At 46.0% G+C, this 15,769-nt stretch overlaps 1 protein-coding gene across 2 annotated transcripts in view; it reads right to left on the bottom strand.

Annotated features, from left to right (window-relative positions):
• Window positions 1–876: 876 nt before the first annotated feature.
• LOC137373422 (protein TUNAR-like) overlaps window positions 877–15,769 on the bottom strand; it is a 33,679-nt gene continuing 18,786 nt past the window's right edge. The window contains exons 1-2 of one of the 2 annotated variants that reach the window (XM_068038242.1): window positions 6,255–6,542; window positions 877–2,375 (exon numbers count right to left, since the gene is read on the bottom strand). In XM_068038242.1, the coding sequence (XP_067894343.1) occupies window positions 2,186–2,335 (150 nt within the window). In that variant the 5' untranslated portion in view covers window positions 2,336–2,375; window positions 6,255–6,542 and the 3' untranslated portion in view covers window positions 877–2,185. Of the gene's footprint in view, window positions 2,376–6,254; window positions 6,543–15,769 lie in introns of those variants that run through there. The other variant, XM_068038243.1, reaches the window with a different exon arrangement.

Raw genomic sequence — 15,769 nt, 5'->3', positions numbered from 1 at the left:
ACTGATCCCTGCTGAACACCACTAGTCACAGCCCTCCATTCAGAAAAACACCCATCCACTGATACCCTCTGTCTTCTATGACCGAGCCAGTTCTGTATCCATCTTGCCAGCTCACCTCTGATGCTGTGTGACTTCACCTTTTGTGCCAGTCTGCCATGAGGGACCTTGTCAAAGGCTTTACTGAAGTCCATATAGATAACATCCACTGCCCTTCCTTCATCAATCATCTTTGTCACTTCCTCAAAAAACTCAATCAAGTTAGTGAGACACAACCTCCCCTTCACAAAACCATGCTGCCTCTCGCTAATAAGTTCATTTGTTTCCAAATGGGAGTAAATCCTGTCCTGAAGAATCCTCTCTAATAATTTCCCTACCACTGACGTAAGGCTCACCGGCCTATAATTTCCTGGATTATCCTTGCTACCCTTCTTAAACAAAGGAACAAAGGTACTGAGCCATAAATCTCGGGTTCAGTCTCTGGCAGTCATTCGCGAAAGCTAATTTAATTTGTATTAAGCAGACAAATCTAATTGTACGTGTTTACCATCAAGCACCTCTCATTGCCTCTCTCCTCGCCTTCAAGAGGGTCCTTAGAGACCGACCTCTTTGAGCATGTCACCTCCCATAATTCTTTCCCCATCTTTGCCCAGCTCTTGCCTCTGTGAAACATGTTGGGGCTTTTTAATGAAGATTAAGGCACTGGGATAAATGTAAGTAATTAATTACTCTCATATTTCAGAGAGGAGCTCAGTGTCATTATACCCGAGCTCAAACCAAATGGTTAGTGACTGCTTTCCATCGACAGAGTTTAGCAATATTAAATCACCTTTACTAGGAACAAAGGAAAGAGCATAAAGTTCACCTACTCAGAACAGCTGGTTTAATATTAAATATCTTTTTAATCCCAAGTAAATCCCAAGTATTTATCAAGCAAATACTCAAAATTTAAACTGTGTCCTTTTCTCCTTTTCTCACAAAATCCTTACATAATGCAAATGTAAGTTTTTATATATAATACAGACTGTAAAAGTGGGAAAGTCAGGTTCCTTATAAAATGTGCTTCCATTTCATCTCACATCAACTTGTTGTCATTGGGAGTCCCGGGTCAGTCACGTGGGTGAGTGTGGGGGTCACATGACCTGGTCCAGCCACATGACTGTTCCACATGTTTGATGGGGCGGGAGGCAGCATATAACCTGGTCCAGTCACAGGACAGGAGCCAGAGCTTTATGTAGCATTCACCAGGGGGTGGAGTTCAGTGTCAGGGTGGTCAGCGGGGAGGACAGGTCGATCCCAGGCATTCACTGAATTAGCAGACAGGTGGCAAAGTTGCATGACAGACAGGCTGGTCCATTCTCAATGGATCCACCAAGACACAATCAGCCAGATCAAGGTTCCAGACCAGGACAATGAAGGTGGGAGCTCCTGAAGTTCACTAGTTGGGTGATGCGAGAGAAAAAAATTATATGTTCAGAGGTGAATCAATCCAACCATTCTGGAATTGCAGACAGAATCTAGTGGGATGAGTTGCTGTGGTGCTCAGGACCTGTAATAAGTCCATCTCGATTGGTGGACATGCTGATTGTTTTTGTATCTAGGTTGTCCATTTCCTTAGTCCCTTCCCTGGTACATTTCACGAAGCCTTTTACGCAAAACCTTCAAGGTAGTCTTCCAGAGAATTGATCCAGACTTTAAGAGAATAAATTTAGAGGATTGTGCTGGAATGGAATGAGTGGTAAATCAGCCCCCCGTTCCTCAGTATGTATCTGCAGGGTAGATACAGGAAGTCAGTGGTGGTGGGTCTGGATACAGTTTCAGAGCCGTGTTGCACTGCCAGGGCCCAAACGTTTGGATGTTCTCCTCCCTCATTACTGTACCAGTCTGATGTTGGCAAAGCTGATTTTGGTTATTCTTCCTCATTGGAAAAAGTCTTTCAGTGCTGCACTTCAAAAAAGACTGATTCCAGCTCATTATTGGCATTCAATATGGTCTTCTACACAGAGGATGTGTGCCTAAAACAGTCCTTGCGTTCACTTTGCAACTTATATAATTATGGAATTCAGTAGGTTTGAATAGTCAAGGACATCAAGACTTTCCAAGTGTACATTGATATTCCATTGCCAGCATCATTGAAAGTCTCTCCCAACTGCAGTTAGTCCCCATTGACTGGTGTGGGCATTCCTGATTACAGTGTGGTATAAATATACACAAAGATGATGACTATAAGGTTGAGGATTGTCCCAATGATGCCCAAAATGGCCAGAATGGTCTCCTCCTTGCTTTCCTTTTCTTGGTTCGATGAATTGTCCTCTTCATTGGCTGCAGTGATTACCATTTTGGTAACAAGTTTCTGTGAAGCTGAGAGATGGGTCTACCTGGGGGAGCAAAGAGCAAAGGCGATCAGCAAAAGAACCAGAGGGGGAGATGAGGAGAAATAATTTTTCGTAGCGAGTTGTTGTGATCTGTAATGTGCTGCCTGAAAGGGCGGTGGAAACAGATTCAGTGGCAACTTTCAAAAGGGAATTGGATAAATATTTGAAAGGAAAAACAATTGTAGGGTTATGGGGAAAGAGTAGCAGGCAGTGGGACTAATTGGATAACTCTTTCAAAGAGCTGGCACAAGCACGATGAGCTGAATGGCCTCCTTATCCGCTGCATAATTCAATGAGAATGGGATCAGGTCTGTCAGCCTTTAATCAGGCTGTCAGCTTTATCGCAATCATCAGACACTGAGAATAGCCACCCTCACCCTCCAGTTTCTTTCCTCCTCTCTTCAAGGCATTGGCTATAAAATTCCCCCAGGTCCATTTTTGGGCCTAGTTTTGGCTCCACATTGAAAGAAAGATTTACATTTCTATAGCACTGTTCACAACCTCTGGATGTCCCAAAGTGTTTTTCAGTCAATGAAGTGCTTTTTGATGTGTAGTAATAGAGGGAACACAGCAGCCAATTTTCACACAGCAAGATCCCACCAACTGCAATGTGATAATGACCAAATCATCTGCTTTATTTGTGTGAGTTGAGAGATAAATATTGGGAAAGGCACTGGAGGAGATCGCTCTTGCTTGTCATTGAAATAATGGCTGTGGGATCATCTACACCCTCCAGAAAAGGGAGACAGCACCTCGGTTTAATGTTTCTGAAAGATGGCATCTCCAACAGTGCAGCACTCCCTCAGTACGGCATTGGAGTGTCAGCCTGAATTATATGCTCAAGTATTTGGGGTGAGCCCACAATCTTCTGAGAAAGATGCGAGAGTGTTACCCATTGAGCCACAGCTGACACCTGCATAGGCAGTGTGCACCCCTACCAGGAGTCCCGAGGCTCATTTTCAGTGAGCAGATGGCACCTATTGCAGCTCCAAGGGCAGCTCACCCATTTCAGGAGTTGAATTTGGGACCTCTTGCCTCACTGCCAGTGGTCCTGGAGTGAGTCTCGGGGGTGGGTGGGGAAGACGGGGAGGTCTGATTATGGGCAGCCAATGGCCCTCATGGGCCGCTGGACTCTATGCCAACCTTTCAAAAAGGTTGTACGTATATTTCTAGGCCGCGGCTGTTTGCTAGGCCACACCCACGGTCAGAAAACCTGAGCGGGTACAGACCCAACAGGCATTAGGCCGCTCACTTGTATATTCAATGGGCCTAATGCCTGCTTTAGGTGGCTATTTTAGATACCTGAATATCATCCTAAATCAGATGTTTAAAGCAACATTGGAACAGGCCATTCAGCCCCTCTAGCCTGTTCTATCATTCAATTAGATCATGTCTGATCTGCGCCTCCATCTTAACTCCATATCGCATCAGACCCTGACCTAACAAAAATCTATTATTCTCAGTCTTAGAAGTTCTAACTGGCCTCCAGCACTGGCACATTTTGTGGGGGAGAGAATATTCTCAGTTCCTCTAACTTTTTGTGAAAAATTGCTTCCTAAATTCACTCCTGAACAGCCTGACTCTAAGTTTAAGATTCTGCCCTCTTGTTCTAGAGTCCCCCCAACCACCAGAGGAAACAGTTTCTCTGTATCGACCCTATTGAATCCTCTTCTCATTTTAAACAACTTGACTGAGTAAACCTCAAACTTCTAAACTCAAGGGAATACAAACCAAGTTTATACAGCTTGTCCTCATAATGTAACCCTCTAAGCCCCAGTGTCACCATCATACATCCTTGGAGTTCAGGGCATAGGCAAGAAACAGATGCGATGCTAACCAATTTCTATCCCATTGGGTCTAGTTATGGTGGTGGGGACCCTCCAGTACCCCACCCTTTGCTAATGAGCCTCGAGTAAACCCCTAATCCCTCCATCTCTTATCCCTCCATCCCTAGGCCCTCTGTCTCTAATACCTTTTTTTATTTGTTTATGGGATGTGGGCATCACCGGTTAGGCCAGCATTTATTGCCTTTGATCTGAGTGGCTTGCTAGGCCATTTCAGAGTCAACCACATTGCTGTGGGTCTGGAGTCACATGTAGGCCAGACCAGGTAAGGACGGCAGATTTCCTTCCCTAAAGGACATCAGTGAACCAGATGGGTTTTTACAACAATTGACAATGGTTTCATGGTCACCATTAGACTAGCTTTTTACTTCCAGATTTATTAATTGAATTCAAATTTCACCATCTGCCTGGTGGAATTCGAACCTATGTCCCCAGAGCAGTAGCCCGGGCCTCTGGACTACTAGTCCAGTGACATTACCCTTACACCACCGCCTCCCCTAACACCTCTGACTCTAATCCCTCCATCCCTAATCCCTCTGTCTCTAGCTCCTCTCTCTCAAACCCCTCCGTCTCTAACCCCTTCGTCTCTAATCCCTCCGTCTCTAATCCCTCCATCTTTAACCCCTCTGTCTCGAACCGCCTGTCTCTAACCCCTCCATCTCTTATCCCTCCATCTCTAAGCCTTCCATCTCTAACCCCTCCATCCCTAATCCCTCTGCCTCAAGGCCCTCTCTCTCTAACCAGTCTATCTCTTAGCAGTGTCTTCTCAAGATACAATATTTAAACCCTACTAAATATTGCAGTCTGAGCAGATAATTTTCCCTGTTAATAAAATCAAGATTGCTTTGTATTATCACAGTCAGTGGTTTAGTAATAGCTGACAGCTCACTCCAGCGACTGTATTATCTCTGAAAATAAAGCACAAAAATTAACCCCTGATCCACTGCAACCAGCAGAGGGACCATTACTGATGGCACAACATGGGACGGTCTTGGTGGCGCAGTGGGTCTGGGCTGAATGGTCCCAAGTGCAGGGCAGCTGGCCTGTCGAGTTTTAGGTTAGACAGTCTGTCGTTGCCCACTCTAGGATACTCTTGACTGCCTCCTCGTGGCAGTTACAGAATAGTCTTGGCTGTGGCTGGGTGTTGGGCCCAGAGGAACTGTGCAGTGGGGGCAGGGAGGAGGATGAGACCACAGGCAGGGTTGTGGTGCTGGTGAAAATGGCGGGTAACAACCTACCACCTCATTGCTGCCATCACTGTGGTCACAGCAATGTCCAGTGGAAGCCGACCATAGTGAGTGGTGGGGGTGGAGGAGCCAGAGCACACCCCCTCAGAGTCAGGCTGTCGGCCCCTTTAAAACGGAAACGGGGGGGGGGGGGGGGTCCCATGATCGGACATCAGGCGGTGGACTGGACAAATTGCTCTCGAGAGGCGAGTCACACAGAATGTACAGCACCGAAACAGGCCATTCAGCCCAACATGTCCATACTGGTGTTTATGCTCCACACAAGCCTCCTCCAACCCAATGAAGTGCTCTCTTCATTATAGTGAGGTTGAGGTGGAGTGCTGCTGCCCTCACCCACCACACCTACCCAACCCCATTCCTTCCCCTCCTTCTCCCCTCTCTCCCTGACCCCGCCTCCGCATCCTTTTGTTTGATCTGGTGGGGGTCTGGAGCCAGTAAGCTGCCATGGGGGTTTGGAGGGGCGGGGAGGGGGCGGGGGGGTGGGGGCAGTCAGTTTCCAGCCACAACCCACCTAACAAGACCTGGTCCTCATAATGGGCACTGCCCACCACTGCAGGATAAGCATTTAGCTGTATTCTGCTCTGTGGACGTAGGCAAGAGCAGGAAAATCCCCCTCAGCAGGGTGAGGGGTGTGAGAAATAAAATGCCCCGTGCCAAAATGAAGGCTTGGCCAGGGTAGGGTGACCACAACAGAGTGAAGTGGCACTGGAACCCTTCGCAATGGCATTCAGAGACTCCAAAACTCAAACAAGCCAAAGTACATTGACTCATTCTTAGTAAAGAGCAGTTACCACAGGCGTGTAGGCTTCGCTGCTCCAGCAGTTCACTGTCTTGTCTCTCTCCAGGAGTTGTACTGTGGTAACCTCATGCTCAGGGCCCTTGTGTCAAGACTGATCATCTTTAAGAACTTGGCACCCGGTTTAAAAGGCATCCCGCTGAATTGATCAGTTGTGTCTTCATGGAGATTCCGCTTTCCTCGTTCAGTCTGAAATCCGGCTTCTGGAAAAGTGGGAAGTTTAGAAGGGGGCTGGGGGATAAACCCGTTTTCGAAGTTGTTTTATCTACAGGGTCTGTCGGTGTCTAAGCCCGGTGCAGCTCTGCTGGCTGCCCGAGATCCAGAGACTGGCAGCTGAGCGATCGGCACTCACGGCTCACTATTGTGGAGTTATTTATCACACAGACTGCTTCACAGTCCTTAGCGCTGGGCTGCAGTACTGTACCAGAAAGCTTCAAACATCTTCATCCTTCTTCACCGACAGCTACCAACATCTTTTCTGACACATAGAGTGCTGTAGGTCCAATTCAATCCCCACAAGCCCTTCACTGCCAGAACATTGACACATCCGAGCGAGGGCCTGCCCCTTTAATACTTTCCCTTAATTCCTTCACACCTTCCACTTAGTTCAGCATAATTTGTTCTCCTCGTCAGTCAGAATCCTGCAGTCATAAGAAATCTCTCTCACACCCTCTACCCCCCCCCCCCTCTCTATCTCACTCTCTCTTTCCCTCCCTATTTCACACCCTATCCCACATTCACTCTCCCTCCCTCTCTCCCGCTCACTCTTTCACTCCCTCCTTCCCTTTCTTTCACTTTCCCTCCCTCTCACTCCCTCTTTCACTTATCCTCTCCCTCACTCCCTGCTTATCACAGTCTCCTCCACCTCTCTCACTCTACCTTTCCCTCTCTCACTCTCACGCACTCTCTCCCTCCCACTGCCTAACCCCTCTTTCCCTCCTTCTCCCTTTTTTTCCTTCTCCCTCGCTCTGTCTCCCACACCCTCATTCCTGCCTCGTCGGGTTGCTTGGCAACCAGTTCGGGGGAGGCAGGGGATGCTTTATGAAAGAGAGTGTTTGTGACAAAGGCAATGTCAGTGAGAGCATTCTCCGAGGTCTGGTCTGCCCCAGCTACTGTGAGTGATGAACAATTCATTCTTCCCAAGTCTATCAGTGCCAGTAAACAGGCTCTGTAAACAGGCAGACTGACAGAGGCAAAACTGTCTGTTTAATAATGTCACTGTAAAGCTGTAGGGTTCTTCAGTTCATGTGTAGTTTAACTGATGGAGGAAGAAAGAGAGAGAGAAAGGGAGGAGAGAAAATCAGGAAGAGGAGAATGGAGGAGGGAAAAGAAGAGAGGAGAGAACAGGAGGAGAGTGAAAGAAGCATTATTGAAACATATAAGATTTTGAGGGGGCTTGACAGGGTAGATGCTGAGAGGATGTTTCCCCTCGTGGGGGAATCTAGAACTAGGGGACACAGGTTCTGAATAAGGGCTCTCCCATTTAAGACGGAGATGAGGAGGAATTTCTTCTCTCAGAGGGTTGTTAGTGTTTGAAATTCTCTTCCCCAGCGAGCAGTAGAGGCTGGGACATTGAATATATTCAAGGCTGAGTTAGACAGATTTTTGATCTTTGAGGGAGTCGAAGGTTATTGGGGGTAGGCAGGAAAGTGGAGTTAAGGCCACGATCAGATCAGCCATGATCTTATTGAATGGCAGAGCAGGCTCGAGGGGCTGAATGGCCTACTCCTGCTCCTATTTATTATGCAGGAAGAGAGGAGAGACAAAGAGAAAGGGAGGAGGGGAGAGTACAGGAGGAGAGAGACAAAGGAAGGAGAGAGAGTGAGACGAGAGAGAATAATGCTCCCTAGTTCTGGACTCACAAGTGAAAACGGTCTTTCCACATCCGCCCTATTGAATTTTAAGAACTCTATCAGGTCTAAACAGATGCTTTAGTCATTATCACATTGCTTGTGACATCTTGCTGTGTAAAAATTGACTGTCGTGTTTCCTACATTACAGCAGTGACTACACTTCTAAAGTACTTCATTGGCTGTTAAGCACTCTGGGACCAACTGAGGTCAGGAAAGGTGCTAAATAAATGCAAGACTTTCTTGTTTAAATTATTTCCTGCTCTGCTCTTCTGTTTCCTAATCCTTCCTTGCACAACCTCTCTTTCTCTGAGAACTTTTCCTAAACTTCACCTGTTCGGTCCTTCCCTCAAATCCTCCACACCCCATCCCTCTCGAATTCTCTCTTACTTGAACCATCTCTCCTTCGTAATCCTCTCTTGCTTTGTCTTTCTCTCTTCTATGTCCTCTAGCACTTGACTCATCTCTCTGTGAATTCTCACTCACTTTGTCTGCCTCTCTCCTCTGTTCTGTACCATTCCTTCAATCTCTCTTCTGGTGTTTGAGCAGTTTCTCGCCTGTGGGACCTTTTTATTAAAGGCGCTAACTAAAGGAATGTTTTTGTTTCTGATTCTCCTCTAGTTAGTGTTCCTCTGAACATTTCTCTCGTGTTTCCTACATGTTCTTACTCCTCTGTCTGAGGACCTCAAAACTGTGCAGAATTCCTCTCCTCCCTCATCCTCTTCTCCAATAATCAATAGGTTTTTCAAACCCATGCTTGGAGTCATCTGACCACCATTTCACATCACTGGCATTCACTTACTCTTTTCAGCTTGTTGGTTAACTCCACTCTGGACCTTGATTCTTGTGTTTAAATGATCAGGTTTAGTCAACAGAGACATACAACAAAAACAACTTGCATTTAGAGAGCAGATATACAGGTGAAGATGTTTAGGAAGGGAAATTCAGGATTATTCACCGTGCAACTGTGCAGAGTCACTGTTTATTCAGGGTCAGGATCACTCACCGTGCAACTGTGCAGAATCACTGTTTATTCAGCAGGGTGAGGATCACTCACTGTGCAACTGTACAGAGTCGCTGTTTATTCAGCAGGATGAGGATCACTCACCGTGCAACTGTGCAGAATCATTGTTTATTCAGCAGGGTGAGGATCACACACCGTGCAACTGTGCAGAGTCACTGTTTATTCAGCAGGGTGAGGATCACGCACCGTGCAACTGTCCAGAGTCACTGTTTATTCAGGGTCAGGATCACTCACCGTGCAACTGTGCAGAGTCACTGTTTATTCAGCAGGGTGAGGATCACGCACCGTGCAACTGTACAGAGTCACTGTTTATTCAGGGTCGGGATCACTCACTGTGCAACTGTGCAGAATCACTGTTTATTCAGCAGGGTGAGGATCACTCACCGTGCAACTGTGCAGAGTCGCTGTTTATTCTGCAGGATGAGGATCACTGACCGTGCAATTGTGCGGAGTTGCTTTTTATTCAGGGTAAGGATCACTCACTGTGCAACTGTACAGAGTCGCTGTTTATTCAGTAGGGTGAGGATCACTCACTGTGCGATTGTGCAGAGTTGCTGTTTATTCAGCAGCATAAGGGTTACCCACTGTCTAACTGTACAGAGTTACTGTTTATTCAGCAGGGTAAGCGTGTGAAACTGAACAGAATTACTGTTTATGCACAATATGGGTTACTCATTGTATAACTGTTGAGTCACTTACTCAGCGGGGTAAAGGTTACATGCTATGGGAATTTCCCATTACTCACTTGGTAAGTTTATATTGAGCTGGGTAAGGATCGCCAGCTGTGACTCTGTGCAGCAGAGCTGGACTTGAACCTAAGTTACAGAAGTGAAAGGCCAATATCTCACTTACTGTGCACCCAGCTCCCCCCACCCCTACCCCATCCCCCTCCCCGCCCAAAGTCATAGACTTTCCAATTTAGAAAATTCTTTCCAGCCACAGTGAGAGTTCAGAGAATGATATTCCCCTTCAGTGCTGTCTGCAGCCAGAATTTGTCTTATCTTCTAGATTAATTGCTGGCAATGGGATTGGATTATTAAATATTTGAGCCGAATCCTCTAATCACTCGGCAGAATGTAGTGATTATGTATTTTGATAATTTCTAAAATCAATTATACGCATGGATGCAACTGTTGCTGAAAGCAGAAAAATTATGCCCAATTCTCTCATGTAACAGGGTAAATCTCATTTTAGTTTATTAGTTCACTTGCCTGGTGATCCCTACTGTAATCAGATTGATTCAAGAGTTTGGCCATTCAACCATATTAGCCTGTTTACAAGAGACCAACTTATTACATTTCAGCAGTGATAGAGAAGGGTGGAGTTGAACACATTGGAAACAAATACTTTTGGATCCAGTTAATGTCCTTCCCGAATGCAATGGATAAACAAACTTCCCAATGCCATTTTCAAGGGATAGGTTCATAGAATCTTAGAGGCCATTTTGCCCATCGTGCCTGTGCTGGCTCTTAGAAAGATCAGTTGCATTTAGTCCCACACACCCAGTTTTTGTCTGTAACCCTGTAATTTTCTCATCCTCAAATACCTGTCCAACTCCCTTTTACAAGTAACATTCGCGCCACACAAGTGCCAGGCGATGACCATCTCCAACAAGAGAGAATCTAACCATCTCTCCTTGACATTCAATGGCATTACGATCGCTGAATCCCTCACTATCAACATCCTAGGCGCTTATTGACCAGAAACTGAACTGGAATAGCCATATAAATACCGTGGCTACAACAGCAGGTCAGAGTCTAGGAATCCTGCAGCAAGTAACTCACCTCCTGACTCCCCAATGCCTGTCCACCATCTACAAAGCACAAGTCAGGAGTGTGATGGAATACTCTCCACTTGCCTGGATGGGTGCAGCTCCAACAACACTCAAGAAGCTCGACACCATCCAGAACAAAGCAGCCTGCTTGATTGGCACCTCATCCACAAACATTCATTCCCTCCACCACCGACGCACAGTGGCAGCAGTCTGTACCATCTACAAGATGCACTGCAGCAACGCACCAAGGCTCCTTCGACAGCACCTTCCAAACCCGCGACCTCTACCAACTAGAAGGACAAGGGCAGCAAATACATGGGAACACCACCACCTGCAAGTTCCCCTCCAAGTCACACGCCATCCTGACTTGGAACGATATCACCGTTCCTTCATTGTTGCTGGGTCAAAATCCTGGAACTCCCTTCCTAACAGCATTGTGGGTGTACCCACACCACATGGACTGCAGCGGTTCAAGAAGGAAGCTCACCACCATCTTCCCAATGGCAATTAGGGATGGGCAATAAATGCTGGCCTGGCCAGTGACACCCACATCCCATGAATGAATTTTAAAAAAAGAATCAGCTTCTATCAACTTTTCAGAGTGTCAGGTCTCAGTGAAAAAAATTCCCCTCATCTCTCCTCTAGATAATTTGCCAATGTTTTTAAATCTATGACCTGTGGTTATTGACCCACTCGCCAGAGGGAAAATTTTTTCTCAATTTACTCTTATCAAAACCTCTCATTATCTCGATTCAGTCACCTCTTAACCTTTTCAGTTCCAAGGTGAACAGTCCAAACCTTTCCAACCTCTCCTCATAATTGAATCTGCTCATCTCTGGTAACTTCTTGGTAATCCTTAAAATAAAAACAAAATACTACAGATGCTGGAAATCTGAAATAAAAACAAGAAATGCTGCAAATACTCAGCAGGTCTGGCAGCATCTGTGGCGAGAGAAGCAGAGTTAACGTTTCAGGTCAGTGACCTTTCATCAGAACTAGGTAATCCTTGGTATTCTTGGTAATCCTTCTCTGTTCCCTGTCTAAGGCCTTTACATCTTTCCTGAAATGTGGTGTCCAGAATTGTCCACAATACCCCAGCTGAGGCCTAACTAGTGATTTATAAAGTTGCAGCATGGTCTCTGCATTTATTTTCTATTCCTCTATTTATAAACCCAGGTCACCCATACAACAACAACAACTTATATTGTTACGACCAGGTGAGCAATGTATCTAGGGGGTCTCTTGCTGTCTTCACCTGGTCTTATTGTAACAGGGTTTGATTTTAAAAACACTGTGCTCCCCTTTTGTGATTCCTTGCTCACAGTTTCCAATTATCAGGCAAATAACTGAGTACAAACAGGTTTTCTTTGGTTTAACGCAGAAAGATGAAATTTACTAAACCTTAAACTCTAATACGGTTCACACCTGCGGATATACGACACGCTCATGCCAGCATGCACATGCAATATAAACATGCAAAATAGGGACAGAAAAGAGCAGAAGAAAAGATAAGTAGAACAGTTTGAGGCAATATCTAGTTACTGTTTCTCGAGCTCACTGTAGTCCTTGATTGAAGCTATATTCTTGCCTTTCGTTGGGGCCCAGTAATCTTCTTGAAACTTTGGTCACGTGGCAAAACCCTTCTCTCTTTAAGTTTCACATGTCTTCAATGGTTTCATTTCCCTGACAGATGAGCAGGCAGACAGGCAGGAGAAGAGATGTTCTTGCTTCAGTTCCAGGAGCACACGACGTTCTCTCAGTTCAAATCCCGTTGTTTGGGAGTTCAAATACAAAAAGCTCCCAGGGTGTTCAGCACGTTAGTCATGTGACTAGCTCCTTATATGGAACAGTCTCTTCAACATCCTTGGTTGGACGTTCAAATTTCTCTGAAACAGCCAGTCAGCCATCTGACCAAAACGGGTGCGACCACTTCTGTGTATTGGAGGACAGGGATTGTCTCTCTTTGTTTCCACATTGTCTTGTATTATGCAAATGTCCTTCCAGTCAGAGATTGCAATTTTTAAGTTATAATGTTCATGTGGTGAAATAATGTGTGCCTCAATCATGGCAGGTGGGGTTTGCCTGAAAATATAAATATTATATAACACCTTTAACATAATAAAACGCCCCAAGGCACTTCACAGGAGCTATATAAAACAAAATATGGCACCAAGCCACATAAGGAGATATTAGGTCACATGACCAAAAGATTGGTCAAAGATGTAGGTTTTAAGGAATATCTTAAAAGAGGAAAGTGAGGCAGAGGTGGAGGGAGTGTTTTCCAGAGCTTGGGACCGAGGTAACTGTAGACATGGTGGAGCAATTAAAATTGGGGATGCACAAGAGTCCAGAATTAGAGGAGCACAGATACCTTGGAGAGTTGTGGGGCTGGAGGGGATTGCAGCGACAGGGAGCGGCGAGGCCATAGAGGGATTTGAAAACAAGGATGAGAATTTTAAAATCAAGACGATGCTTGACCGGGAGTAAACGAGGAATAAACGGGTCTTTTTCCGGGTGGCAAGCAGTGACTAGTGGGGTACCGCAGGGATCAGTGCTTGGGCCCCAGCTATTCACAATATATATTAATGACTTGGGTGAGGGAACTAAATGTAAATTTCCAAGTTTGCAGAAGACACAAAGCTGGGGGGAAATGTGAGCTGTGAGGAGGATGCAAAGAGGCTCCAATGTGATTTGGACGAGTTGGGTGATGGGCAAATGCATGGCAGATGCAGTATAACATGGATAAATATGAGGTTATCCACTTTAGTTGTAAAAACAGAAAGGCAGATTATTATCTGAATGGTGATAGATTGGGAAAGGGGGAGGTGCAACGAGACCTGGGTGTTCTTGTACACCAGTTGCTGAAAGCTAGCATTCAGGTGCAGCAAGCAGTTAGAAAGGCAAATGGTATGATGCCTTCATTGCAAGAGGATTTGAGTACAGGAGCAAGGATGTCTTACTGCAGTTATACAGGGCCTTGCTGAGACCACATCTGGAGTATTGTGTGCAGTTTTGATCTCCTTATTCTTGCCATGAAGTGAGTGCAAAGAAGATTTACTGGGATGATTCCTGGGATGGCAGGATTGACGTATGAGGAGAGATTGGCTCGACTAGGCCTATATTCACATGATTTAGAAGAATGAGGGGGGATCTCATAGAAACCTATAACATTCTAACAGGACTAGACAGGCTAGATGCAGGGAAGATGTTCCCGATGGTTGGGGAGACCTGAACCAGGGGTCACAGTCTCAGGATACAGGGTATGTCATTTAGAACTGAGATGAGGAGAAATTTCTTCACTCAGAGGGTGGTGAACCTGCGGAATTCTCTACCGCAGAAGGCCATGGAGGCCAAGTCATTAAATATATTCAAGAAGGAGATAAATATATTTCTTAATCCCAAAGGGATCAAGGGATATGGGGAGAAAGCGGGAACAGGGTACTGAATTAGACAATCAGCCATGATCTTTTTTGAATGGTGGAGCAGGCCCGAAGAGCCGAATGGCCTACTCCTGCTTCTATTTTTTCTATGTTTCTATGAGCCAATGTAGGTCAATGAGCACAGGGGTGATATGTGAACAGGACTTGGTGCAATTTAAGACATTGGTAGCAGAGTTTTGGATGACCTCAATTTTATGGAGGGTAGAATGTGGGAGACCAGCCAGGAGTGCATTTGAATAGTCAAGTCTAGAGGTAACAAAGGCAAAAATTAGGGTTTCAGCAGCAGATGAGCGGAGATAGGGGTGAAGTCGGGCAATGTTACAGAGGTGGAAATAGGTGGTCTTAGATGGCATGAATATGAGGTTAGAAACTCATCTTGAGGTCAAATTTTTTTTTAAAAATTCATTCATGGGATGTGGGCATCGCTGGCCAGGCCAGCATTTATTGCCCATCCCTAATTGCCCTTGAGAAGGTGGTGGTGAGCTGCCTTCTTGAACCGCTGCAGTCCATGTGAGGTAGGTACTCCCACAGTGCTGTTAGGAAGGGGGTTCCAGGATTTTGACCCAGCGACAGTGAAGGAATGGTGATATAACGGCCTGCTGCCTGACCCGAACCTGACGGGACCCGACAACATGTGTCAGGTTCGGGTTGGGTCGAGTTGCACATCCGGATCCAGCATTCGGACTCTAATGTTAATTTAGTTGTTGGACTTTAAAGGTGGTTTTGTTACAGTTATTTTAAGCTTGTGCAGGTAAGGAACAAAGTGAAAAACGGAAGGTAGGTTAACTGGTGGTCGGGTCGGGCGCGGGAAAAAATGGAAGAACTCGGGCCGGGTCGGGCTTGGGGTCAGATGGGGTTCTGTCGGGCTCGGGTCGGGTGTCATTTGCAGACTCGAGCCTTTATGGCAATGTAGTTCCAAGTCAGGATGGTGTGTGACTTGGAGGGGAACTTGCAGGTGGTGGTGTTCCCATGCATCTGCTGCCCTTGTCCTTCTAGTTGGTAGAGGTTGCGGGCTTGGACGGTGCTGTCTAAGGAGATAAATGGTGGTGAGGTAGTACTGAGTGTCGTCAACATTCATGTGAAAACTAATGCTGTGCTTTCGGGTAATATCATCAGGGCAGCATATCGATGAGAATTAGGAGGTGGCCAAGGATAGATCCTTGGGGAACACCAGAGGTGTGGGAGCAGGAAGAGAAGCCATTGCAAATTATACTCTGGCTATGATTAGACAGATAAGAATGGAACCAGGTGAGAGCAGTCCCACCCAGCTGGACGACAGTGGAGAGGTGTTGGCGGAGGATGGTGTGGTCAACCGTGTCAAAGACTGCAGACAGGTCGAGAAGGACAAGATGGGAAAGTTTATCTTTATCACAGTCACATAGGATGTCATTTGAGACTTTGATAAGAGCTGTTTCTGCACTG

This window comes from Heterodontus francisci, chromosome 9, assembly GCF_036365525.1.
Source record: "Heterodontus francisci isolate sHetFra1 chromosome 9, sHetFra1.hap1, whole genome shotgun sequence".
NCBI lineage: Eukaryota > Metazoa > Chordata > Chondrichthyes > Heterodontiformes > Heterodontidae > Heterodontus > Heterodontus francisci.
Note: the sequence above shows the minus strand (reverse complement) of the source record. Positions and strands in the feature narration are given on the sequence as shown.